General features: G+C 39.4%; 1 protein-coding gene and 2 non-coding genes across 3 annotated transcripts; all 3 read left to right on the top strand.

Annotated features, from left to right (window-relative positions):
• Positions 1–1,592: 1,592 nt before the first annotated feature.
• Positions 1,593–20,471, top strand: LOC136829038 (CCR4-NOT transcription complex subunit 6-like). The gene is made up of 6 exons (XM_067087424.1): positions 1,593–1,716; positions 11,912–12,029; positions 13,744–13,960; positions 18,381–18,523; positions 19,731–19,906; positions 20,458–20,471. The coding sequence occupies exons 1-6, from the start codon at positions 1,593–1,595 to the stop codon at positions 20,469–20,471; spliced, it is 792 nt and encodes a 263-aa protein (XP_066943525.1).
• Positions 20,472–24,180: 3,709 nt separating this feature from the next.
• Positions 24,181–24,286, top strand: LOC136829079 (U6 spliceosomal RNA). Its single transcript, XR_010850282.1, has one exon. It is a non-coding gene; the product is annotated as a U6 spliceosomal RNA (small nuclear RNA).
• A 1,530-nt stretch (positions 24,287–25,816) lies between these two features.
• Positions 25,817–25,935, top strand: LOC136829086 (5S ribosomal RNA). The gene has a single exon (XR_010850287.1). It is a non-coding gene; the product is annotated as a 5S ribosomal RNA (ribosomal RNA).
• The last annotated feature ends 1,536 nt before the right edge of the window (positions 25,936–27,471 follow it).

Raw genomic sequence — 27,471 nt, 5'->3', positions numbered from 1 at the left:
CGTGCAGACACTTGGAATGTTTTGGCTTGTCCAAGGTGCAGTCAGCTTGGTCTACAAGCAATAGTTCATGAAGCAAAGTAGGCAGAACAAATTTGTTACATAGGACTTCACCTTAACCCATCTGGTGGACATTTCTGGGTTCAGCTGCAAAAGATGAAGAATAAAGGGCAAAAAACAGTGACCAGAGAAGTGAAGGGAGGCTATATAGAACCTTGACAACCTTCCAGAGTGTGCCATTCAAGGCAAGGCTAAATATAAGCATGCTTCCTGCATAGGGTCTTTTGATGAGGCACTCCTGGTAGTTGATATCCTGCTTCGTTATTTTACAGCTATAGATTATTTTACTTCTCCCAGTCCTTTATTGTATGGTTGTTGACCGATCAGGGAGTTAAAAGTCAGGGGGATGTATTCTAATGTCAAGCATTTTAATAATAGCATAATCACGAGTTCTCTAAATTTAATTATACAATTTTTGTTCATGACAATGACACCAAATATTGTAGATATGTTGTGTTTGATTTTGCAGATTTTTTAATTAATCTGAGACCCATTAAATAATTACAGTATACAGTATTACATAGATATTCTTTACAATGAATAAAATTTATTGCAGGATTTCTTTTTACTATAGTGAAACCAGTCCAATTCTGTATAGTGAATGGAGAGATACAACATTACTCTTTGCCCCAACAAATAATATATTCCTGAAACAAGACATATTTAGCCATTCATATTCACTTCAGGCTCTCCAGTGCAAAATACTTGATAGGATACCATTGTAGAATTTAAGTGATAAAGTTAAAACAATTGTCAGCAGGAAAAAATTCTTTTTACAGTATGTAGCAACAAAAAAGTAAGCCAACAGTATCATGTTACAAAGATTAAAAGTTTGGTAATGATTGTAAATGACTCTAGTCACCTTTGATAATTGAACCTTGGAATTACATAAGCTGCTGTATTTTGAGTGGAACATGTTGCCTTATTAAACTCTACACACACCAGCTGAAATTGAGTACTGTATACCATAATATTGAGATATGAGTGATTGTTAAGGATACATTTTTACGGAGTCTAGTAGTTTTTTAATGGAATATTAATATTACAGTACAAACAATTTCAGATTATCATTCAGCTGTTGATAAGGTGCTTTGATTTCTTATCTAAACTCGTAGAAGTAAAGGCGTTGTGATTAAAGTTAACGTATGCTAATTTTTTTTTTTTTTGTAAATTTAAATAATTCTCAGTTTAGATTAAATTGTATTTGGTAACCTCAGTGAGTCAACCATTGTGACTTTGTGGTTTTGTCAAATTACTATGATGATAGTGCAATATTCACACATTTAAACCTTAACTTGACCTAATTCAAGTGCAACAAAGATCATATAAGACTGGTTTCATTGCAGTTTTTACTTTGCATTTTCTCTTTCAAACTGCCTAGTTCTTACTTATTTGTCTTGTATTTAATATACAGTACTGTGCTTTTAGTAAATTTATTTTTTTCAATATTAAATTTTGAGTGCTTAATTGTTGCAAAATGCAATGCAGTATGATGGTATTTTTATGCATCAAATTTTCTTCTTCCAGCCTGAAAAATGTCAAGAACTCCCAAGGAAGGCAAGGAACCTAAACCACATCGGGTGCGGTCACACACCATCATGGGGCAAGAAGAATTTGGCTCAGGCAAGAAATCTTACTGGCCAGAACTTGAGATAACAGGTATGGTAGTCAGTTTTGCTCTATATAATTTATATTATGCAATGTGATATCTCTTGAGAAATGTTCATGCAGCATTGACCATGTAAAGCAAGCACATGCTATTGCTCCTTTCCATTCAAGAAATTATTACATAATCAGATTGCAGTGCAGTTACTTATAAATCATGTAAAATAGAGTGAAAGCATTTTTAGTTCAGTTTTTTTTAACCCATTGATAATACGTATTAAGTCTGGCAAAGCTGACATTGGCTCCAGTGTCATTATACATTATGTTTGCCTGTGGAAGAGGCATCATGTAAGAACATTTTCTGGCAGCTTTGGCATCATGCCATCAGGCTTAACACAACAGCCTTTATGAGTGTCAGAGCTGAAATCCTGCTTGTTTGGCACTTGGCTGCCAGGGTACGCTCCTATGCTTATATGAGAAGGGTAGGGAGAAGAAAGATTGTCCCATGAAGTCATTCATTGACAGACATTAGTCAGTGCTAGTAAAGTTGTAATTTGAAATCATTTAAAAATTAAGATATCATAAAAAACTTTATTGAAAAATTATCAATTTCGTAATTAAGATTGACCTATAGCATATGGCATGTCCTACTGCCCATTAACGAGAGATGTCTGTTTGCAGTAGGAAAAAAGGAGGGTGAAAAGGATATTTAAAGAATAGCAAAGGCAAAAAAAATAGCCTAGACAAGATTTGGGTCAGTCAGGCATCTTGAAATAAAGAAGGAAATATTTTGCTTAAGGAGATCAACTGGCTGAAAAAGATGAAATCAGGAAAATTTGTGATTATCAGAAAAAATTCCTGTAGCTTTGTATGGAATTTATGAATGTCTATATGAAGAATTGTATATAGATTTACCTTAGTTTTATAGTAATGGGGTATTTTCTAACCTTAGCTCGAAAAACCTGAACAGTGATGCGTATAGGTTAGTGTGATATAGATTATTACAATACTGTAAATTTCACAGCCTTATATAGAATTAGACCCCAGTAAATATTCAAAGTGTCAGCTTTCTTGTTGTTTTAGAAAGGAAACATATTTCATGGCTTTTATGAGCAAGTTTCAGCATGCAACAGAACGTTGATAAGGTTGGTACACATTTTCAGCAGAAGATTGTCTTTGTGTTGACCCTATTTGTCAAAGTTTATAAGCAAATTATTACCATACCATGGTTTAAACAGCAGAAATGTCTTCTCGAAGTAAAAAAGAGGCATCAGAGAGAGGAAGATGAAAGAATAAGAAAAATGAGTAGATGGGCTCTTCTGAAATCCCTTCTTTTTAGAATAATACTCTGCTACATGAAGAGGCAGTGGAGGAGCAAGTGCTTGACAACTGAAAATTGTATGGGGATCATCACTTATGAGTAAATAAAAAATAAAAATAAAATTTTTTTAATAGTAATACCCCAAACTACAAATTGGCATAATTTTTATAATTTTGGTTACATTCAAAGTCAAAATTTGTAAAGGCCTTATCTCAAAACATAAGTTTTTACGTTGACAACCCTGCTTTTAGGGTTTTATTATTGTACAAGTGACAGTGAATTTCCAATTACAAGTAATCTCATTTATTCAGACTAATACATTCATCAAGGCCCTGTTGGTATTTGGAAGTTTATGGATATCAAGAAAAAATATAAGGATGTCAAATAGCAGTTTCATAACCTTCCTGGTGTGGGATGAATTTTACCTACTATAAAAATAGCTATATCTTGCCCTGGTAGGCAGGTTGCTGTCAGAAATAAAGTAAACCGTTGACTGACCCAGATGTTTTCTGCCAGGTGTGTTTTGAGTGTTTTAGCTTATGTCTGACTTCATGCCACTGCAGAAGGTGGCTGTCGGTGTTCGCTGGTTTGGTTGTTGCTATATCACTGTATTGTAATCTTTGGCTTTTGTTCTTCTAGGGAAACAAAGTCAAGAACATCAGGTTCTGTAGAAATTATCAAGAACATCTGCTATGTAGAAATTATTGCTATGCAAGCAAGATGTTTTCTTGTGAACTAGATAGGCACATTGTACTGGGGGTAGGGGTCAAGAGAGTGGCCCTGAGAATAGTAGCGTAGGGATTGGTTAAAGGATAAGCTTAAATTCCTTAAACATAGTACATAGTTCTGTTACGACTGCTTCACAATTGCCTTCACCTTTGCTTGTTACTACTCCACCTTTGGCTCTCCCCTCAGCTCCTCCTCTACCTAGACATGAGACCTCTTCCTTAGTTGTGCCTTCTGCTCCCCATTTGGTTCAGGAAAATTTGTGCTTAGGCATCTGCTGGAGGATTTTGCTTCTCTTTATCTGCAGTTAGTTGAGGAAAGATATTTGGGAGACTAGGTTTCTTTTCTTATGGAGCATTTCTGTTCCCATTTGATCTTTGAAGAAATCTAGGCTTTCTTCTTTGATTAGGGCGCATTTTGATGAAATTTCTCTTGTTCTGGTGCACAAGGCATTCTTTAAGATTGTCAGCACTTACCTTACTACTTTTATTAGGCCATGTAGGGCTGCATCATATGAAGCAGGCTCTTTACTGACACTGAAACCATCTTCAGTACAAGATTCGGATTTCTTCGCCAGCCTTTATCCATTAAAGAAATGTGCTCTTGAGACTTGCAAAGTGCTGTAGACTAATTCTGAGGTGGAGAATTAGTTTAGGTCCCCATTTATAGTCACTGAGGTTTTGTCTTTAGCTGAGCTTTCCCTCAGTATGATTGCTGCTTCTTTGCACCAGCTCAGGGTTATCTTTCATTCCTCTTTCATGCAAGCTTCCTCTTCTGCTTCTAAGCCCTTTGGAGGCTCCACTTTGGGATTCAGCAAGAGTAAAGCTACTCACTTGATTAAGAAGTGAATTTTCATCCTGTAGGTTTTGGTGGGAGGCTGACTGCATGTATTCTGGTCTGTTTGGAGGGACCTAGAGACATAGCCCTGGGTAGGGGGGTTACTGAAGGGCTGTGTCATTGCATTTTTAGTTCCCCCTATGCTGTTGGCATCTCTGATAGCCTTCCCTTTGTATCTTAACAATCAGAAGTACTGTATTTAGTTTTACAAATGGAGGTAATTTCTTTGTTAGAGAAGGAAGCAGTAGAACATGTTTGTAAATTATCCAGGATTCTGCACCGTCGACTGTTGGATATATCAAACCTGAACAAGTTCGTTCATCTCTACCTCTCCTCCATGGAGTCAGGCAGCACGGTTCTAGCAGTGATTCAACAGAACAGCTAGATATCAGCAGTCATGCAGGATGCTTATTTTGATGTTCTGATAAATCATCCGTTGCGAAAGTTTTTTAGCTTTGTGGTTGTGGGGAAGGGATATCAGTGCAAGGTGGTTTTGCTTTACTTTGGCCTGTGTACAGTGCCACAAGTATTCACAAGGGTTAGTGCCCATATGGGAGTGATGTCATCTTATAGGGATAAGGATTCATCTCTATATAAACAACTGGTTAAGAGACATTGGAGAGGACAGTGATGGAGATACAATCCATATAACTTGGCCCAGATGATAACTTTACCTTTTCAGGCTTAGAAAATCTAGTTGAACTTGGGAGATTTCAGTGCCCTTAACTCTCTGTGGGTTGAAGCTTTTATAGCTAGAAAAGGCAGGGCTGTAGAGAGTGTTAAGACTTCCTTGGGTGTGATATGGAAAAAGAAACTCATTGGGAGATTCATACCATCCCCTTTAATATTGTTGAATATAAATGACAAATTAATCATGGACCCAGAGGGAGTTACTAATAGGCTTGGGAAACATGTTTCAGAGATCTCAAAACCCAAGCGTAATCCACCAGATTTAAAGTCATTAGTTTCTGAATTAGGAATTCAATTGGAACTTGACATTTTGGAATAATACGATGTCACTTTCAATTTGGGGAAGTTACAGCATGCCCTAGCTACCACAGAAGAAGCTGCCCCAGGAGATTATTGGGAATTAGTGGATTTTTTATTAATATTTTGAATTTTTAAAGGCAGAACCCAAAGGATCTATTTTGATGCCAGTACTGTAGCTTTAGTAATGTCATTTCAGGTGTTCCTCAAGGTACTTTTCCTAGACCCTTATTATTAGTCATCTGTACTAGTGACACGTGGCAAGGTCTTGAGAACAAATTGATTGTTTATGCTAATGATGCTACTCTCCAGCTGTTGTTCTTTCTCTGTGCCATAGGTTTGTTGTTACAGAATCCTTGAGTAGAGATCTGGCATGTATTCTTGAGTGGAATAGGCCTTGTGGCATGAATATAAACCTTTTTAAAATTGAAAGTATGATAGTTGGTTGATCCAGAACACTTAAACCTTTGCATCCTGATTTACATTGAAATGGTATGTTTTTAAATGTCTGTGACTCTACGAAATATTGCTTCCTCTGCTTCTCAAAAAGTTTATCCTGTGGAAATGTTTTAGAATGTTTTGGGATGCAGCTATTATATCTAGGTGTTTTAACACTGTTCTTCCGTGTTTGGTTTGTTGTTCTCCTTTGTGGTCTTTCAGTGCTGACTCTCATCTTACACTCTTGAATAGTTATCATTAGTCAAGTTTGTTGCCCAGTCTTAATTTTGACTTGTGACTAAGAAAGCGAGTTCATTATGTATGTTGCATAACAGGTACTACAATGACAAAATATCCTCAGCGCTCTTCTTTACCTGATGTACTAGTTTTTGCCCACAACAGTAGGCAGGCTGATGTTGCAACCAGTGTGTTGTTTTCTAGTATCAGGTTTAATACCACTGTTTGCTAGAAGTTTTATCTTGGCTACAACTAGAATGTGGAATAGTTTGCCTAGTACAGTTGTAGAATTGTCTGATCTCCAAATATTTAAGTAGGGAGCAAATTTATTCCTGCTCTGTGCTGACATCTTGTGAATTACAGGTATATTGGTTTAAGTTTCCATTCCCTTCTATTTATCTACTTATCACCTTTCCCTTTGGAGCCTCTTGGGTTTTCAGCTGAATATTTAAAGAGAAAGAAAAAAGATACAAAATCCTCCTGATGAAGCTAAGGCATTCTTGTTAGAGATTCGTGATAAAATATGGGAAATATGGGTCCTTCCCATTAGCTGAAAAATTAGGCTTTTAATTCTTAGCTGCAAGCAGGGAAAGGATGGCCTGCAACAAACAAGTTATAGACCAATAACTCTAACAAGGTTTTTGGAAAGAAGAACTTACCAGAAAATCAGTTTGGCTTTATGAAGAACAGAACTACTCTAGACCTCCTTATATCTCAAATCAGATACAACTAGGATTTATTGAGAAAAAGCTAGACATTGGTATAGTTTTTTTTTATATGGAGAGGACTTACGACACCACTTTGGGGTTAGGCATTATTTAGAAATTTCATTAATTGACTAAAGGGTAACATGTTGAAATATATCAAAGCTTTCTTGACAAAAAGATGCCATGTTAAAGTTTGAAATAAAATATCTTTATACAAGCAATATGAATGGGTACCCCAGAAAGGTGTACTTAGTGTTGCTTGTTTTCCTGTGGCAATTAACATGATCATAGCAGTCCCTGCTCCTGTTAGTTTTCTTGTTGTCGATGGTTTTGCCAGCTACTTGACTGCTCTTGATCTGCAGATAGCAAGTAATCATATCCAAAGAGCCATTGATTCTGTCACCAGTTGGGCCACTGAAAATGCTCTCAAGTTTTCTGATTACAAAACTCTAGCAGTTTGTTTCAGAAGGTCCCAGATACTCTAATGTTGAATTGTAGCATTCTTCTTTGTGAAGGTAAAGTGAAATTTCTGGGATTAACATTTGACTGGCCACTAACTTTGGATTCACATGTAAACTTTCTTAAGGAAAAAGTTGAAAAGCTTCTAGGTATCCTAAAAGTTGTTTAGTGTTTTAATTTGGAAGTAGATAAAGTGTCTTTTAAACGCTGTATAATGCATTATGTAGATCTAAAATAAGCTGCGGCAGTCATGTATATGCACTGGAGCTTTCAGAACCACTTCTCTAAAAGCATATACTGTACATAGATACTGATCAGCTTCAGCTAGACCTAAGAAGAGAAATCTTGCTCACAGATTCGTAAATACATATAAATTGAAAAGTTTATCTAATAATCCTACTAAATACATCCTTGGAGAATGTAATTCAAAAACTTGAAACGTTCCCAATTCAAGTGAACCCCCACGTTATCAGTAAAGAGGTGGATGATAATTCCTTGAAAGGACAAAAGATTATGAAAATGGAATTTTCAGATGTTCCAGAATCGATGGTTCAAGAACCAAAAATCAGCCCAAAAGCAGAAGTAAGAAGAATCTATCTGAGGAGGTTGTAAAATCTCAGTTTTTAGCTCGTGACAGAGACTCCATTAATATATACTCAGACGGATCAAATACCCGGGATGGAGGTGTTATTGCAGTTATATGAAATAAGTAATCCCCTGTAGCAAAATTATCTGACAATTCCTCAGTCTTTAGAGCTGAATTTATAGCTGTTCCAAAATATGGAACTTGCAGATAAAACTGATGGCAATTACTTTACTATTTATGTAGATTCTTGTAGCACTAACAGCCACTAAACATTTTATCCTTTCCAGCTGACTGTACAGAGAATTCAGAGTTGGCTCTGCTGGCTCGCTTCCTGTTTCAAATCTGTCCAGCTTTGTTGGGTACCAGTCCATGTTGGTGTCCAAGGAAATGAAGAAGCTGATAAGCATGCCAAATATGCAACAAAACTGGATAGTTTTGATTATCTGTTGGTTTTCCACATGATATGGAATGGCCTATCCAATCTTACATCAGACAGAATGATAAATTGGAGGCAGTTTTCAATAAAGAACTTGAAATATCGGGTGGTCCATCCTTTGACTCCTGGTCTTCATCCTATCAGAGCAATCATGGGTTTGAGACAAGGCTCCGAAGATTAAGGATAGTTCATAAATACAGTATGTGGCACAAGTTCCTATTGCAGTTTGACAGTCCACAAATGTGTGATCTTTGTGGTACCCCCCCTTACTATAGAGCACACATTTGATTGGCTGTCCTAAGTTTGTTGAGGAGTGAAGGCGACACCATATTGTAGGTGCTATAGAACAAATTTTAAAATGACATCGATGTCAGTACTGTAGTGTAATGGAATACAGTAAAAGACATTGGAATGTTTTACATTTTGTTGTAGCAAACTTAATTTATACTTTTTGGTGCTGAATAACCTAGCAGTTCCAGTGTCAGGTCATTAGACAAAACATTTATACATCAGTCAGTCAATCTTGGGAGTGCTTACTTTAAGATCATTACCATAGCCAATTGGTAGGAATGGGATCTGGGCACTGCAAGTGCCCTCATCTTCATCAAAAACAGATAATTCAGATGTATCTTGAAAGCAGTAACACAATGTCTTCACTTGACAGAGCTTTGGTTTTCATTGTGTGTGGTGTTCTATGCTTGTTAGTGTTGTACTGAAAAAGATGGACATTGCTCTTAAAGAGTTTTTGAACTTGCTATCTGCCTCTGACTGTACTGTACATAACTGAGGGTTGTAGAATTTATAGACCCCAAACTCTTTGAGGTGTGCACCTCAAATGTGAGTTGGACTTTGCAGCTACCAGACTTGCAGTGAGGAACCTGAGCAGCTTTGTACCTACCTAGAGGCCTTCAATATTCCCTTTTGATTGGAGTGGACAACATTGGACCCCAGGTACTCCAAGGAAATCTTATCCATCTACTGCTGGAATGCCTTTGACATCAGCAGTCCCTTTCACCTGGCCAGTATCCAATGAAGTCCAGGGAAGTCTTGATTGGTCATCTAATCTCCTTAGAAAAGTTAATTCCATGCAGCTGTAAGTGAACAAGAATTTGTCAGCCGTCATTCAATTATGACAGTGAGTTAAAGATGATGCTTCAACATTTTAAGAAGGTGCCTTCCAAGAAGTCAACAAGCCTCCAAATTGGGATCTCTTTGGTTGTTTTGAATCTTGCTAGGTAGAGATCAAACCAAACACAGAATATCTTATTCTTTGCCCTTCTAGAGCCTTTTGCATTTAGTGTTGTGGAAATCTTGACCCATGAAAGGCTGTATCCAGGTTTATTTTTTTGTTGGGAAAGCCAATTAGTAGTTAAGTCCCATACTCCTGTTGGTGTAGGCAAATGATTCTGAAAGCTTACAGGAATGTTTCACATAGTGAAATAGCACAGATTAAAGTGGGCAGAAGTTTCATGGTTCTGGTGATTCATCAGATTCCTCATTGTAACTTTGATTTCTTAATATGGCACCCTAGAAAATGATACTTGGACAGTATTCACTGCGGCATCTAACATATTGGCGAGTCTTATTCCTTTTTGTTAGTTTTCCAAAGTTTGCCAAGTCTTAGGGATTTCCAAGGCCCTCTCGACTCAGCAGTAGGTGCTGACAATTTATCACACCCTGTATTTCTCATGGTTTCTGCTGGCCTATCACAACACCCTGGTTTGCCTTACTGTTATGTAATTTATTGCTCTACCAATTCTGTAAGTATTGAGGCAGACTCAGGTGCCATAGTCAGCTTGGGAGTTGTTGCAGATTATTACATCAACCTGAATTGTGATTTGAGATTTTTGTGAAAATGTGTCAATTCTTGAAAACAAAATATAATTTTTATGCACAGACTTTCCCTTGCAATACACAAAAACAAGATTATCTGTTTGTACCCTGTTTGTTGGTTCATCGGTTGGTCAAAGAGCTCATGAACTTAAAACTGTATGACTACTGCCATCTTCTTCAGCGGAGAATTATCATGTAGTGAAATTTGTGGACCATGAATATGGGCATGTGAAAAGAGAGGGTTTGTATGAAAAGATTAATATTTTCCAAAAATAGCATTTTTCAGTGTAAAGTATTTGTTTACATAAACTAGGAATATCTGTATGCAGTGTAGTATCATAAGAAGTCTTGCTTTGATAGAGTAAGTTTTCCTTTATGGTCTGATGGAAACATGGCTATAAACAGTTTACACTTTTATGCCGAAAATTATCCTTATGTCAGTGCTGGCAAGCTTAGGGATGGAATGATGAGTGCAGATTCAGTTGTGAAGTGTGGGACATCAGAGTGTAGTGATATCTTCGGCTAGTGATGATATGGTAGGTTGTGCTTTTCGCATAAGCAGATGGCTACTGGGTGACTTAATGATAATGAGCTTGGTGGTAGTAGTTGTAAATGATGAGTGGAATGGTTGATATTTGTAGGTGATACACTACTACTTTGGCTCATGAGAAAGAACTGCAAAAACTAGTAGAGTTTGAAATTTGAAAGTCTTAGCAAGAGGAAAAAGTTGATAGGGAATGTGAAAGAGAATAACATTATGGGGGGTAAATATAAACCAGGAAGATGGTATAATGAACATTAGTGTGGATGGTGGGAAAATGGAAGTGGTGTAAGCATTTTGGAGTAAATATTACAGATTGTGATAGTATGAGAGTAATGGTGAATAAAGAATAGATGAAGCCAGAAAAGTTTGTGTGCTGAAGGTTGAGAAGAGACTAGAATTGTCATCAAAGTCACCTTGGGACTGTATGGGGGATTGATGAGCCAACTTTCCTTTACAGAAGAAAAGTGTTGGTTTTAAATTCAAAGGAAAAAGGGTTGTCAGATCTGTTTGTGGTGTGAAGAACTGAAATTGCAAGAAATGTGGCAATACATAAAATGGTGGAAAAAGTTTAGCTGAGGTCAAAGGAAGGCTTAGAATATTTTGGGATTGTTTTTTTCATGTGGAAAGGATAGATGATGGTAGAATTGTGAAAATAATTCAATTTAGAAGTGTAACAACTGAACAACTGAGGAGGAGAGGAGGAAGACTTAGAAAGGGTTGGATAGATGGATGAAACAAGAATTGGAAAGGAAGGGCTCATGATCAGCAGGAAATGCAGGAAAGTATAAAGGATGGGGTGAATGCCATTGTGTATAGGGGTTCAGCATGCTGCTGATGAGCCATCTGTTTAGTCATATGTGTCATGGAAGTTTACTTCACTTGCAGTTCATCCACAGTTCAGATACTATACTATGAATGTGGAAAGGACTGTTGTATTTACTCTATTGCTCCACCCCATATTAAGGGAAAAGTCTTAATTGGCCATTATACCACACTTTGCTGTAACTGGAAGTTGCAATATAAAATACCCACACCCTTGTACTGTATATGAAGAACTACTGTATTTAGAACTACAGTACAAGGTATTAGAAGTCATGTTAATAGTAACTTAAGTATGGTTTTAACATTGTTCTTACAGGAAATATCCGAAATATAAGTCCAGCTGTATGGTCATTACAGCACCTCACCTCATTGTACCTGAACGACAACTGTCTCTCGCGCATTCCTGCAGAAATTGCTCGTCTTGAACATTTAATGTATCTGGACTTATCATGTAATAAAATACGCAGTCTCCCTGCTGAAATTGGCGAACTTACGCGTCTCAGGTATATTTTAGGATTTGTTTTGTATTTGATAATTACTTTTAAGAATAATCTGTAAGAAACTTTGAAGATATGCATCTGCATTTACAATGTATTCACCGTTCTTGTATTTCTTTGTGCGTTTCCATAGTAATTCGAGCCATTTATCAAGTTTTACCTTTTTATTAGTTAATTGCAGCTCCCTCTTCCAGTCCATGCTAATTTGTTTCTCTCTCCACTCCAAATCTCTGTAACCCACTTCTGTGGGGTCTTCCTCACAATAGATATTATTTGGGATGAATCTTGACCACTGTTAAAGATAGCCATATCTTCCTGCCGGCAGGTGCTGTCGGCATTCAAAATAAAGGAGATCGCTTGACTGACTTGGATGACTGTCTAGTTCACCTGTTCTCCACCAGGTGTGTCTCAAATGTTTTAGTTCTCATCAGAATTTTCCTTGTTGCTGCTCTTTGTGGTGCTCTGCGCATTTGCTAGTGACATCATGGCATTGTTAGGTTTTTTGCTTTGTTCATGTGATTGACTGGCAGTAGGAATAAAAACAGGGTTTGCAGGAGTGAATTCTGCATTAACAGAATGTTTTGTATAGAGTTCAATAGGCTCACAGTTTGTATTGGTTGTAAGGGCTGGTGATGTCAACAATAGGTGTGAATAGTGTGGGGATGGGGCAGATGAATCTATGATTAAATTCCTTAAATATAAGAAGAGGAGAGAGCCAGATAAACTGAAGTATTAAGGAAGTAAAAGGCATAGGCCTTTTACTTTCATTTCCTCTTCATTACCAGCTCCTCCTCCTCTTATTTACCCTCCAGCCCCTACACCTGCCTCACCTTTACTTCTGCCTAGAACTTTGGCACCCCCTTCTGCTCCCCCTTTGGTTCAAGAAGAGCGAATTCAAAAATTAGAGCAAGATGTTAGTCTAATTCTAGAGTCTGTTAAGGGTTTTACTGAATTTATTTTGGGGAAACAGTCTGCATCCCCCACAGTGTTCTCTTTTTCACAGTCCCCTTTGATAGGAAAGGTGTTAGTGGCCTTACCTTTTTGTAGCTGAGCTAGAGACTGCTCTGCAAAAGTTGGAAGAGTCCAATGCCACGGAACTAGGTCAGTTGTAGAGGCGAGGTTGTTCTGTGCCCTCAAACATCTTCCCCTCATCTGTCTCAATTGGTTTGGCATTTGGCTTGCTCACCAAAGGATTATTTCAGGAAGAATAAATCATTTCACCAGTTAGCGTTGTTGTTGTCTTCAGACTCGAGTAGTAGTGAGGTTAAGGTTAGCTTAGCTTGTAATTCAAAAAGAGAATGAAAACTGATATTAAGACTTATGTTATTCATTCCAATCATAATATAGTTCAGTCTGTTGTTTAGCTTATCTGTCTCATTCTATTTCATCCACTTTTTCACTTTGTGATCTACTTCTTACAACTTTGTCTGTACCTCCAGCTATTGGTGCCCCCCCCTCCTTCTGCCACCTATGATGTTCCTATTTTGGCTTCAATTTCATTAGCAGGTGCCTCAATTGAGTTGTAAGCTAGATGCTATTTTAGCAGCTTTATTGACCATGATTTGCCTTCTGTTGACGATATTTGGTCTCGTGAGGCATTTTCAGACTTTTCCTTTGAAGAAACAAGTAGATAACATCTTGTCTCTTTTAGGAGGATTTCAACCCTTAAAGCAGCATCCATCAAAGCAGTGGCTTTTTCTCTTGGGGCACATGGCCTTACTGAGGAAGTTTGTCAATCTGTCAAGACTCTGGATGGGACTAGTTCAGTTCTATATGAAAAAGACTTGGGACGGGAAGCCCCACTCAGGTTTGACTTTGATTTTGGTGCTGATGAGTCTGTAGGAGACTCGAGGATGCTGTCTTGGGAAGTAAGGAATCGAGACTCACATTATTTTCTGATGCTTTAGTGAAAAGTTTGCGGGTATATCTGGAGAATCTGAAAATTCTGGGTTGTGGTCATCAGAAGAAAAGTCTCTTAAATATCAGCAATCCCAAGCTCTTGGCTCTGGAAGAACCTGAAGCATTGCAAGAACCTGGTAAGAGAGTGTGGTAGTGGTGTTCATGCCATATATTGGGAATCATGGCAGCTTGAAGTCCTCTTTGATGTTCCTCTGGGCAGGAAAACTTTCTATGGTTGCAAGCAAGGAATGTTATCCGCATTCCCTAGTTCATTTTAGGGAAGAACAACATATTAGTTGACCAACCCAGCAGAAGATTCAGATTTGTCCAACGGAATGGCCGCTGCACCCTCAAGGATTAGTGAACATAGACTTGTTTGTGACTGTGCAAAACTAGAAGCCTCTGATTTACTGCGATCCCTTCCAGGACCCTCAGGCTTGGGCAGTGGGACATGTTTCTCAATGACTGGTCACACCTAGATTCTTATCCGCCTTTCATAATCACAAGAAATAAATTTTCATATTGAAGTAATTATTGAGATTCTTATGTACTTTTGAAGTACTGTCAGCTAAGTTTAAACAGCTTTTTGGATTGTCAAGGAGAATTCTGATATGGAAACATTCAAGACACAATTGATGGAGAACAGGTGAACTAGACAGTCTTCCAGGTCAGCCAAGCAATCTTCCTTGTCTTTATTTTGAATGCCGAGCATACCTGCTAGTGTGAAGACAGTTATCTTTAACAATAGTTAAGTATGCAAATAATGCATTTTTAAAATGTAAATTTACATTTTTATGCCATTAGTGTCTTCCTTGCAGTGTATATTTTCATGCCATTTTGATTGGGTCATCCAGTTTACTCTGAGTCATAACATATTGCACTAGCTCTTTTTCCCCTATTTCTTCATCTTCTGGTTTTTTTTTTAAGGACATAACTAATCCAACACAGCTCCTGTCCTACAATCCTCCTCCTCCCCACACCTCACCTTTGCATCTGCTCTTATGATTATGTGAACATGTTTTGAAGGTCTTGTGCAATATACTTATCAGGTACCATTGAGAAACACGTCTCCATTCGTCCAAGAAGCTTTAACTACCTATTTATGTTCAGACTTTTTTTTTCATTTTCACATACCTAGGTAATTAAAACTGGATTTCTTGTCCAGTGGTTGAATAAGTTAGTCAGATTGAAATTGTTCTCCAATTTTACACATTGTTACTTCTGTTTTTTTCCTCTTCAACTTGAGCTCTTCATTTTTCAGGTTGTTGTCATACCTGATATTTCTCTGTTGTTTATCTTTTTAATATGGCCAGGTCATCCAGTGACGTCATTAACCATTTTACTCCATTTAATGATCAAAAATATTTCTTCTCTCAAGTAATTAAGCATTCAGTGCAATTTCTTGACATAAACCCATACTTACATCAAATCATGAAGTATTTCATACAGTGTCTGACCTCATTCCTAGACCATTTAGTTTTATATACTGTGTTCTGCCTTTTATTTTTTATTCTTTGTACATGTGCATTTTCTTTGTTTAGATTAATCATATTAAGTAATATTTCATTCTGATGCACCACTTCCCATGGGACTCAGTCAGATATCTTTAATCAGATTCACAAATAGATGATGCCCTCTAATGATTTTTCCTTTATCTACATTACATTGTAGATTGCATCCATAGTACCCTGTATAAAACTAAATTGAATTTTCTTTGGGGAATACAAACCATTGTGTTTTATATGAAGTGTCTACAGTGCATATATTACTGCAGTCATTGAAACTTGGAAACAGGTATGGCATGGTGGGAAAGGATGGTGAATTGGGGCTATGTCCTCATTCCTCACTCTACTTAGCCTTCCCAGTCACTTTTTCTTCAGCTGCTGTAGAAACCTCTTGTTGTTACTCTTCTCCCTTCCAGTTTAAATGTTGAATTTAGATGAGTACCACTATTTATTGATTTTTTACCTTAACATTTTTTGTTTTTATGTTTTGTTCTTATGTTTTTTAAAATGGAGAAGAAACATGGGCAATGCTGGTGTGAGGGACTTGGACAGCCTTGTGATCATTTCGTCTCTCACCTTGGTAGACCCACATCAGCAATGTTCAATTTTTGGGGGTTAAAGCGTGAATTGGTCTTCTCCTCAGTAGGAAAAGGAGGAAGGACAAGAGGCATTTGCCTGTGTTGTAGGGTGTTACACGCCACTGGGAATTTCACTGATCCCTTCTAGATCTTCCCTTCCACTGGCTTCCATTCCTTTGCCACCTAAGACAGTTTTGCTCCTTTGGAAGGATTGCTCTCCTGCTCCAGAGAGGTTTCTTCATGCTTTACCCTCAGAAGATGAGGACACTGCATGGGATGGCATTCCCCAGCAGTTGCTTTGACTTCTGGTGATGATTTTTCCCGAACTAGTAAGATGTCCTATGAGTACAGGAAGACCTGGCCCACATTGAATTTTCCGGGTAATTCATCTTAGACCACATTCCTTGATAGCTTGGTGGATGAGAAAAAAGTTATCTAATAAGCCTTTATCTTGTGTAGTGTCTACTGCTGATATTGTGTCTGCAGTTCCTTTACTTTCGCCTGCTGTAAAGGAGGAAGAACCTCCTGTAGTAGTAGTCCTCCCAGTAGCTGATCCTCAATTAGATGCTTTGACATCTTTGTTTCTGTGCTCAACATTCTTCTTTCTTGTCTTCTTTATCGTTGTCTTCCACGTTCCTGAGCTTGTCTTGGTCCTCCTCCATGTCCCTGGATTCTTCCCCCACATAGATGGATGAAGAAGAAAGGGAAGTCTAAGGCTTCTCCTGCTTGTGCCTACTTAGATGAGAAGATTGCCCCCATCTTGTTCCCTCTGTGAGTTCTTGAGCTCGCATTTGGATGAGTATGCACATTCCACTAGCTTTGTGCTTGCTTGATTTGTTGGCTGGGTGCATGTAGCAGCTTGGTATATCTTCTCCCTGTACCTCTAAGGAGTTGCTTGGAGATGGGCATGCGCAACCTGATTGCTCTCTGAGTGTGAGGTCTTCAGCCCACGTACTTGAACAACAGTTAGGTGGTTCATACTCATGCACCTGAAACTGTTTTCATCCTGGCTTTGGCCTCCACAACCAGGTAGGGAGTTGCATGGCTTCTCATATGTTTGTCACTGGAAGGGTTGGGGATCTTTTTCTTTCTCCATTCCCAAGTTTATAGCATAGACTCTGAACCTCTTTATTTCAGACAAAAGATTAGGGTTTTTTTATAGCCTCCCTTTGAGACTATTGGCAGAGACCCAGACGAGATGCTTCTTTACCTGGTTATGTCATAAAGCACTACCTGAATAGGACCTGCTTTTTGAGGATGGAGTGTATGAGATTTTTCATTAGTTAAAGTAGGCTTAAGAAGAAGGTGCCAAAGATTAATTTTTCTTTCTAGCTTTTTGAGGCTAATAAGTGAGCCTATGCTTCCTCTCCAGAGGAAACTGGCCTCCCTTTCTGCTCAAGAGGACACTTTGAAGTCAGTGGTGTTGGCTTGTATCTTGCTTTTCAGAGCTTCTTGGTGCTTCTGGTAATGAGGGCAGGAGCCAGGCATAGACAAGCCACCTTTACTTCATTTTACTTGCCGAATGTCACCCACAAAGCCTTGGATACCCTCTCCTTAAGACCTGTGGTAACTGCATTATAAGTTTTGTAGCGTAAGAGTTGTGTAGTCACCTAAGTTCTAGCCAGACAGAAGTAAATCTTCTTCTGAGTACCTAAACTTGTTATAAGTTGGGAGGAGTGAATATTGAGTGACTGGATCCTTCTTTTATCCTTTCCACTAATAAGAGTAGATATCTGGGCTGAAGTACTGGAATCAGATGAGATAGAGGTGAGCACATAACAAACACCCAGTTCTAGTTTAGTCATAGGATGCATTGCTCTATGTCCTCTCCCTCTTAACAAGCGAAAGGGGGGACATAGTAGAGCTTATCCTGAAACTAGTTCTTGGTAATGGCCACAATATGTTGCTTGCGGACATAAAATATTCTATGGAGGGTGTCATGTTTCTCTTTTTCATTGCTAGAGCACCTTCTCATACAAAGGGCATTCTCACCTAGAGCCCTGCTACTCTGGCCAAAGTTTTTGCAAGACCAGTAAGAGTTTTCAGGAGTCATGTCGTCCCTGGTTGCATGTGCAACCTGGAGCATGGCAAGTGCAGCAAGGAGCATGACATTTTCAGGTGGAATCTGACTTACGTCAGTTGTGTGGACTACCCCCTTTCTAAGGGGAAAGTCTTCTTGTAAAAGGTAGTGGTTGTATCCCAGTATGAATAAATAAATTTTCGAGGCAATTTGTATATTTACTGGATATAAAAACCAAAACCTTTTATAGTTTAACAATCTCAACCAGTCTGCTTTGTCCCTGTAGCTGAAGGAAAAATTGAGTAGTGTTGGTTTAGTGAGGGCATTCCCACACTTGCCTCCATCTCCAGCATGGTGTACCATTGTTTTAAAGTTTCACCAGGAGCATTCACGCATGCATGCTGAAGAGACTCCATATAAAAGGCTTTGGTTTGTTTATCTATGAAAAATACAAATGCTTTAATAATTTGTTTTGCCCTCAGTATCTCTCCCTATGTCTTTAGTAGAGATGTTTCTTTGTTTCTCTCCTTGTGCCATTTCAAGGTTTTTTCTATCTCAAGACAGAATATTTTTTTCTCTTTATGCACATGTACTAGAGAAAAAGGCAGTTTTGTCAATTTTGTGAGCTTATTTTCTGCTTGTATGTACAGCGTACTTTGTAACTAGTCCTCCGCCCAGTTTTCTCCCATGGTTGTTATTTAATAACAATACCTTTACCATCTTTCTCATTGCAATTTCATAACTTGTATAGCCTATCTCATCAAGCTCTTATCTCCATCATGGTAATTCCAGTTGACCACCTTCCTTAAACTCTTATCTTTACTTATTAATTTCTAGCACCTCTAATAAGTATGTGCACCACCACTTCATACTTTCAATATCTTACAAAATGCATTTCTCTGTCATGTTATTTGATATTAATTTTTTCTGCAAGACAAATCCAAAGATACAGATCTTTATATTTTTGCATATGGTCTGATATGTGTGAAGTGGAGACATGATTCACAAAACTTATGTTATCTAGTTGGGAAATACCAGTAATTTCGTTGTGGGGGGTGAACTACTTCAAGTTGAGGGAACAAAGATTTTGTTACCATCATTGAACGATGTTGTTTTGATATCATCTCCTCTTCATATTAGAGGCCTTTAAGGCAGTACTTAGTTTCTAGCAGTATTAGTTGACCTATTTGTTGAGTGCTGTAAAAAAAAAGCAACCTGGAATTGGAGGCAGCACCAAGTAAATGTATAGTCAAATGTTCAGCAACATAAGGTACAGAGTTAGTTATGCATTGGTATATGAGATTGGTTAGCCTTTAAAATCTTATTGTCCTGGAGTTCAGTGTCATGAACTTCATTGCGCATAGTGCACCTTGCAATATCCATCATCTGCATAACATAGTTTTCTTTTCTAGTTAAGTAGTCATTAAATTTATAGTTTTGATTTGTCATATAAGATATAAATTTGAAGATCACTGTCATTTGGCAAGGATTTGTAAGTAAATTATTTTGACATGATGTATGTGAACTATGTATTGGAAAAACCTATGATTTTCAGTGTTAATTTACTGAAGTACGTTATATTCTGAGAAATGCTGCAACTGTAATTGTGAAGCAAGTTTTCATTTTCTGCACACAGGGAGTTGCTCCTGAACAATAACCAGCTAAGAGTGCTGCCATATGAAATTGGTAAGTTATTCAACTTACAAAATATTGGGCTGAAAGGCAACCCTTTGACGATGGAGATTCAAGCTGTGTACTCCGAGACCAATGGAACTTTGAAGCTGCTCTCCTACATGCTGGACAACTTGGCAGGTAAGAAACAGTATTTTCCTTTCAAGTTATACTTCTCACCATTCTTGCTAGCACATCCAACCAGAATTGATAGGTGCATCAAAATTGTTCAAATTTTGATTTGTTATCCAGCAAACCCATTAGTTTAATTAATTAATTTTACGCACTTGAAGTCACCCCAGATGCTTCAGTCCCGCTTAAATGAAAATGTCTGTCAGCTGGTAGTACAGGGCAATCATGGGTGGATACCCAGGTCCCAGGCTTTTTATCCATTTTTATTTTAAAGCTTATCTTCTTGTTCATTTTCTTGGCATGTTGTGTATTTCACTTACATGCAGTTTGGCCATTAGTTGATGTAGTAGTTTTCATTAGTTTTTGGAAGACTAAGAAATTTTAACAGCCATATGGAGAATATTTTGCCATATATGTATAGTATATATAGTATATAAATACTGGTCTTACATGTGAAGGGAGTATGATGTTATACTTATGCATTTGTATGTATGAGGTGGTAGGCTGGCATTCATTGTATACATTGTGTATTACTGAAAGTTTGCTTATATTGGTTTTAGGAAGTTCTAGTTAATTATCCAAGGGTATAAAGTTGGTTTGCTCCAAGGTTAACTTGAATTTGGTTTTCTGTAAGCTTAAGGTTAGGATATTTGTTTTATGATTAGGTTTCTTTGTTGGCAGGAGTTGCATTTACTTTTACTTCTTTTCACACTTGAAGCTGTATTTGGGTACTGTATTTGCATATTTGGTCAGTTTAGTAATTATCCTTTTAATACAGTATTTTGTACCCTATATATTTTTTGTGTATATGTTGTATATAATAGGCAGCCTATTAGTAGTTGATATAAAAAGGGTATTTGATTGGTTTTCACTGCTGGTCTGTAGCATGATGACATTAGGTTAATAAAAGGTATGATAAGGTGTTGCAGTGCCTAAGGACAAATATATACAAGATGCACTGCAATGGAGAGATATAGTACATTCCCAATGTCATCTCGAGTCACACTACGTAATCTCTCTCGTATCCTGAGCTGAGGTGTTTGTGCTGCCATATAGTCATTTGTGGCACATTCAAGAGATTGGAATGTTTTCCTTGCAAAATTCATTTAAATATCTTGGAGCAAAATAACAATAATCACATACAGTAGTAATCTGAACTGGAGACTTTCATATGCAGTTATTGGGGATCAGAAGATCCCTCCCATCCTTAGGGGCTTAATCTTCTTCTTATGCACTATGGCATTTTCAATTATGTAGATTTCTCTAATTCTTTATATTAATAGCCTCTAAATGACAATTAATGGATAAGGGCTATTTTCTGCTATACTAGTCACTCCTGGGAGTGACTAAATATAATAGGGCTTTCCAATTTGTGGCATTCCATGTTGAGTGCAAAGAGGAAGTTGGACATCGTAGCTCAGAATCTCAGAATGAACTTGAAAGATACAGGGTCTGATGCCCAAGTACAATCTTGAGAACTTTCAGGTAGGTCTTCTAGGTCTCAGTTGGCAAATTTGGGGGTTTTCGACTTCATCTCTCCAACCTAGATTGTAATTTACGCAAAGTATCAGTAGTGGCTGTTTGCCAAGCAAAAATGGTATATTTTTTCATACAAAAATAGATGAAGCAGCTTGGAGAGTTACTTCTATAGCTGCATGAGACCTGGGGATCTGTCTAGCTGGGTGCAACACTACCAACTGGCTGCCATTTTAGTCTTCATTTTAAGATGTAGTGAAATGTCTGGACTGTTTTCATGTGCATGAAATGGACTACAGTATTTTTCAAGAATATCAGTTGAGTTTATAGCAAAAGATAGTAAAAGATAATTTTTTCAAGGAAATTAAATTGTTTTCCCTTATACATCAGGGTGGTACATTTCACTTGGAATGACAGTGATCGAAACTTATTGAAATACAGGAGAGAGAGAAATGTAGTTTATCATTAGATATCTTCATATAGGTACTGAAAAAAAATCCAACTGTTTTTGTATCTCACATTGAGCAAATGATTTGTGTGTCCAAGTTGGTGTAAATCAGTAAGGTGCTGTTGTTTAGCCCCATGAGCCGTTTTAACGTTGATGTATCTGTACCTTATAGTGAAGTTGATGAGTCTTAAGAAGCATTAGATGGAAATATTTTGAGAGATTAAAGCATATGCACAAACTGGTTTAATATTTTCACTTCATAGATAGTTCTATGAAGTTACACACTGATTACCCAGCTACTGGAAATACATTTTGCAAACTGCATAAATAGTTCTATGAAGTTACACACTGATTACCCAGCTACTGGAAATACAGTTTGCAAACTGGCTTTCAGAAATCTAACCAATAAAAATGATTCAACTTTGATTTAGTGGTCCATTCATTGTGTAAATTCTTACATCCTTTGATTATACTTATAGTCCAATTCTGTAGTTTTCATTACATCCAAAGCTGTATACATATATCTATGAGCATAAGCATTATATATTACGGTGACTTTCAAAAGTGAAGCAATGGTGGTTTTTTTATCATCTGACACCTAGTGAAGAATAGTGATTTGTTCATGAGACTTACCTGCCAGATATATATATAGCTGTATTCTCCGAAGTCCGACAGAATTTCAAAACTCGCGGCACACGCAGTGGCCGGGCAGGTGGTTAGTACCCATTCCCGCCGCTGGGAGGCGGGTATCAGGAACCATTCCCATTTTCTATTCAGATTTTCTCTGTCGCCGGACTGTCAACACCTGTTGTCAGTTCCTCCGCCATTTGGATTTCGAAATTTGTTGTCACTTAAGTATTTTGGTTGTTTTTTGGTATTCAACTGGATCTGTGACTTGGCATACGCTCATTGTGGACCGTTTTTATTTTGCTTTTGACTTTTCTTATAATTAAGATGTCTTACCTCTAGCTATTGAGTCTGTAGCTTGGGTGAATGTAAGGTGAGGCTATCAAGACTTTGATAGTTCCTCACTCTTTATGTATGATATGTAAGGGTGTTCAATGCTCTATGATAATCGGTAATGAATGTGTGGGATTGTCTGAGGGTGAGTGGAAGAATATGAAGCCTATATGCTTAAATTGGAGCGTGATAGGCTGAGGAAATCTTCCTCCTAGAATGCATCCTTAGATGGACAGTCAGGGTTTTCTCCTGCTAGTAACCCTGTAGTAAATTTTAGTACTAACCCTGTAGTTTGTTGCTGCAGAAGGTAATTCCCTGGCTCTCGTGTGGAGTCAATGCGTGCTCTTGAAACTTAAGTGAATGCAATTCAAACGCATAGTGTTAGTGCTAGTGCCCCTAGTGTTGTGGAGGGGGCGTCAGATCGGCCCTATAATGTCTCTAGGCCTGGACCTCTGTCGAACTCCCAGGACCAGGGAGGGGGCATGTCGAAAGCCGCATGAGGGTTACGGAGGCTTCCCACCGGTCTGGCGTCCCTTCGGCAGGTCCTGATGACGCTACCCAGGCTGCCAGGGATCGTGCTCAGGCACGCATCCTGAAGGATTGCTTCTCGTCCTCCGACACGTCCTCCCCGCCTCGGGGTTGGAGCTCTCGGTTGGACTCTCGCCCTCTTAAGAGAAGCTTAGAGGAGAGGACGCTTCACGTCCTCTTCCTCTAGACGTTTGTGCTCTTCCCCGAAAGTTGCGTGGATATTCCTCTGCAGAAGAGAATAAAGTGTTTTTCGAATGATGACGCTACTCGACCCCCCTGTCGCGCTAAGGCGAGGGCTAGAGCTTCTTCCCCTGTGGAAGGAAGTATACGTCTCTCGCCCCTTTCCTTCTCTCAGGTTCAGCCCTTCTCCCGAGAGAGTTGCTTCTCCAACGCGTAAGATTTTGTTGGGTTTGCAACAACAGCTGGATGCTCGTGAACCTTTCAAGATTCGAATCTGCCTGTTAAGAGGTACAGACTTTCACCTTCGTCTCCTGCTTCATCTTCCTCGTCTGCTAGATGTTTTGGGGCTTCGTCTGTCGCTCTAGAGAGTGTTTAGTGGCTTCCTATTCGTCTTCCCGAGTTGAGGTGTTGGCCTTTTCTCTTGTCTCGCGCCAGGAGCGCGTCTTGCTCTTCGTGGCGCTTCACGCTTCACGCGCGCCTCACCTTGACGCCGGCGCGCCTAGCCATGACGCCGCGCGCCACGCTGTGACTCTCTTCTAGTACTTGCCACGGAGCCTCTCGTGCGTCACGCCATGACGCTCCGTGCTCGCTTCGCCGTATAGCTTCAAGTCTTGTGTTGACGCCGCTCCAGTTGTTCATCATGTCGCACAACTACCCGCTTCAACATCTGATGTCCTTCTTAATTTAGCCAGTACTTGCTTCGGCAGTACATATACTAAAATTGGAACGATACAGAGAAGATTAGCATGGCCCCTGCGCAAGGATGACACGCTAATCGTGAAATGTTCCACATTTTTTATGTTTACTATACGTACTCTAGTTGACGACTTCTTCGTTCGCGGGAGTTCCCGCTTACGTATCGGCGAATCGGAACTGCTTTACGTATCGGCGAATCGGAACTACTTTCTCCACTCACTCAAGACCCTCCAGCTGCGGAAGAACATCCTCTTTCGTCACAGCCTTTGTATGAAGAGAAACTTCTTCGTCTTCTTCTTCCTCTGATTTCAGACTGGCTTTTTTCTTAAGGATCTGTTTCCTGAGACTTTTCAACCTTCGGCTCCTCTCTCTCCACCTTCGCAGTTGTCTTTGTCTTAAGGGGAGCGTTTGACGAAAAAATCGGAAATAAAATTTTCTGGGATATTTTATATATGGCATCATACATATCCTGACTATCTTCTCAGAAAGTTTTATTTAAAAGTTCGCCACAGTTAGGAGTTATAAACAAAACAGTAACCCTATCATAGTCAAATTACATTTTTCGTATAATGTAATGATATTGTCAGTATATCGGTGGTAATTTCCTTTTAGCTATGAAATAATAATATCTAATGCGATCTATGGCAACCTGTGGACCTAGTACGCATCAGCTTAAAGACACGAATGCCGCAGGGCAGTCAGTGGCAGTCAGTCAGTAGCAGCTCAGAGCTTGACTAAGTAAAACGTCGCTGCCCTGCCCAACCGAGCCGTGTTTTGACACTCGCTTCATTTAGCTTCATTTAGCGAAGTTATATTACTTTGCAGGTCTATTTTTTGGCTTTTCATTATGTCATAAAAACATCAAACTGTGTAACAGCAAGCAAATAAATACACAGAGAAGCAAAAAATATCGTTTTTCTCAAAACTAAAGTTATCGACATTCAAACTGCATCTCCTTCATAACGATTGCACCGATCTCAATGATACAAAAAGTAAACGAAAGCTAAATATTTGCCTAACAAAGGGGCTTCCATGGGAAGCAACACGAGACCCGCACCACGGGAGAGAGTTTTTTCCCGAAGGAATGTCACTTCCAAGAGAGGTAGCAAGTGACTCCTTTCATCTCCAGACTCCCTTTGCAACCAGGCTTCATTTTGCACAAGCCTGGAAAGAGTGAGGGGCAGACGTTTGGTCCCTCCTACTGTTAGAGAGGTTACTTGATTCCCTTCCTGTCTCCTCCTCCTTTGTTTTTTGTTTCCCAACTGCCTTCCTGTCAAGCAGAAAATTGTTTGACCTGCTCGAACAGATGTTCGAGCGGAGAGCAGTGGAACAGGTCTTGGACTCGGTGTTCCCCGGGATTTTACTACAGATTGTTTCTAGTCCCAAAACTTTCAGTAGGCTGGAGACCCGTCTTGGACGTCAACAGGTCGAACAACTTGGTCCGGAAGGAAAAGTTCAAGATGGAGACCTCGCAGTCAATACTAGGAGCCCTTCATCCGGGGATTGGATGGTATCTTTGGATCTCCAAGATACTTATCTTCACGCCCCAATTCATCCACGTTCGATGAAGTATCTCAGGTTGTCTTGGGGGACTAGACGTACCAGTTCAGGGCTCTCTGCTTTGGACTCTGCACAACGACCATACCACGTTGAAAACACCGCTTCTCGTCCGATCAGCGAAGTTAAGCAACGTTGGGTCTGGTCAGTACTTGGATGGGTGACCGCCTGGGAACACCAGATGCTGTTGGCGTCACATTTTGCTCCGAGGATGTTTACACGTCTCATGAAAAACGTTGCGATGCAGTTGCACCTGTCGCACGTCAGGATCTCACTCTACTTGGACGACTGGTTGATTCGGCGTCGCCGTCGGCGAAGGTATCTGGAGGACCTTCAGTTGACTCTGCAACTCGTGAAGTCCCTGGGACTTCTGGTCTGTGGAGAAGTCGCAGCTGATCCCCTCACTGTCCATTGTGTCTGGGAATTCAGATGTATTCAGCGGCTTTTATAGCGTCTCCGTCGCAAGAACGGCAACTTCTATGTACGAAAAAGTCTCGGCCTTCTTGGAAAAGGAAACATGCTAGGTGAAGGAAGGAATGAGTCTGCTGGGGACCATTTCCTCGCTGGAGAAGTTTGTTTTCTGGGGAGTCTGCATCTCAGGCCTCTTCAGTTCTTTTGTTGGAGAACTGGCAAAGCAAGGAAGACTTGAAAGAGGAATTGAGAATTATTCCTTATATAAAGAGATCTGTGGTGGTGGCTCGATCCAACGAAATTGCAGAAAGGGAGCTCCCTCAAGCTTCTGAACCCCAACCTAGTGTTGTTTTTCCGACGGGTCGTCAACAGGTTGGGGGCAACACTAGAGGAAGAGGAAGTGTTAGGAACCCGGAGAGAGGAACAGGTGTCCTGGCACATCGACTTCAAAGATTTGGCGGCTATCTTTTAGCTCTCAATTCTTGAGGTCCAAGTTTGCAATCGTGTAGTTCTAGCAAACTCGGACAATACTACTTGTTCCTGTTCAGCCTTGCAAGAGAGATTATTCTTTGAGCCTATGCTCGCAACATTTCGATTCTCACAAGTTTTGTTGCAGGGGTCGAAAATGTTCGAGCAGACCTGCTCTGTTGGCGCCATCAACTCCTGCCGAAGGAATGGACCCTTCATCAGGAGGTTTGCCAAGATTTTTGGAAATTTTGGGGTCGCCATCTTGTGGATATTTTCACGACCTCAAGAACAGCGAGGCTCCTCTATAAAGCTCATCTGTACTCGACCCTCGGGCAGTTGCGATAGTTGCTCTTCCCTGGGATTGACGGGAATAGATGTTTACGCCTTTTCCCCGTTCTAAATTCTGGGAGAAGTCATACACGCAAGTTCGCGGCCTCACAAGGGACGAGGATGACTCTCGCCCCCACGTTTTGGCCTTGAACCACTGGTTCTCGGAGTTTCTCTTCTGGTTGGTAGACGTTCCGAGGACCCTTCCTATGAGAGCAGACCTGCTCATACAAACCCACTTCACGAGATATCTTTGAATCTCCCCGCTCTGAACCTGACTGCTTTCAGACTATCGAAACTTGGTCAGAGCGAAGGGGTTTTTCTGGCCAGGTGGCACGGGCCATCGCTAGAGCCAGAAGTTCTTCATCTCAAGGATATTTCTAGCGAAGTGAGCAACCTTCAAAGGTTGGTGTAGAAAGAAGGGCTTTTCCTCTTCCTCTATCACTGTGAGCCAGGTTGCGGATTTTCTCCTTTACTTAAGAGAAAACTTCGATATAGCAGTTCCGACTATCAAGTGTTATCG

Source organism: Macrobrachium rosenbergii, chromosome 43 (assembly GCF_040412425.1).
Source record: "Macrobrachium rosenbergii isolate ZJJX-2024 chromosome 43, ASM4041242v1, whole genome shotgun sequence".
NCBI classification, from domain to species: Eukaryota; Metazoa; Arthropoda; class Malacostraca; order Decapoda; family Palaemonidae; genus Macrobrachium; species Macrobrachium rosenbergii.
Note: the sequence above shows the minus strand (reverse complement) of the source record. Positions and strands in the feature narration are given on the sequence as shown.

Coding starts and splice junctions, on each gene's coding strand:
- LOC136829038 (XM_067087424.1), top strand. CDS start 1,593: ATGTCAAGAACTCCCAAGGAAGGCAAGGAACCTAAACCACATCGGGTG. Junction 1,717..11,911: donor GCCAGAACTTGAGATAACAG/GTATGGTAGTCA, acceptor TTGTTCTTACAG/GAAATATCCGAAATATAAGT. Junction 12,030..13,743: donor GCTCGTCTTGAACATTTAAT/GTATCTGGACTT, acceptor TGTCTCTTTTAG/GAGGATTTCAACCCTTAAAG.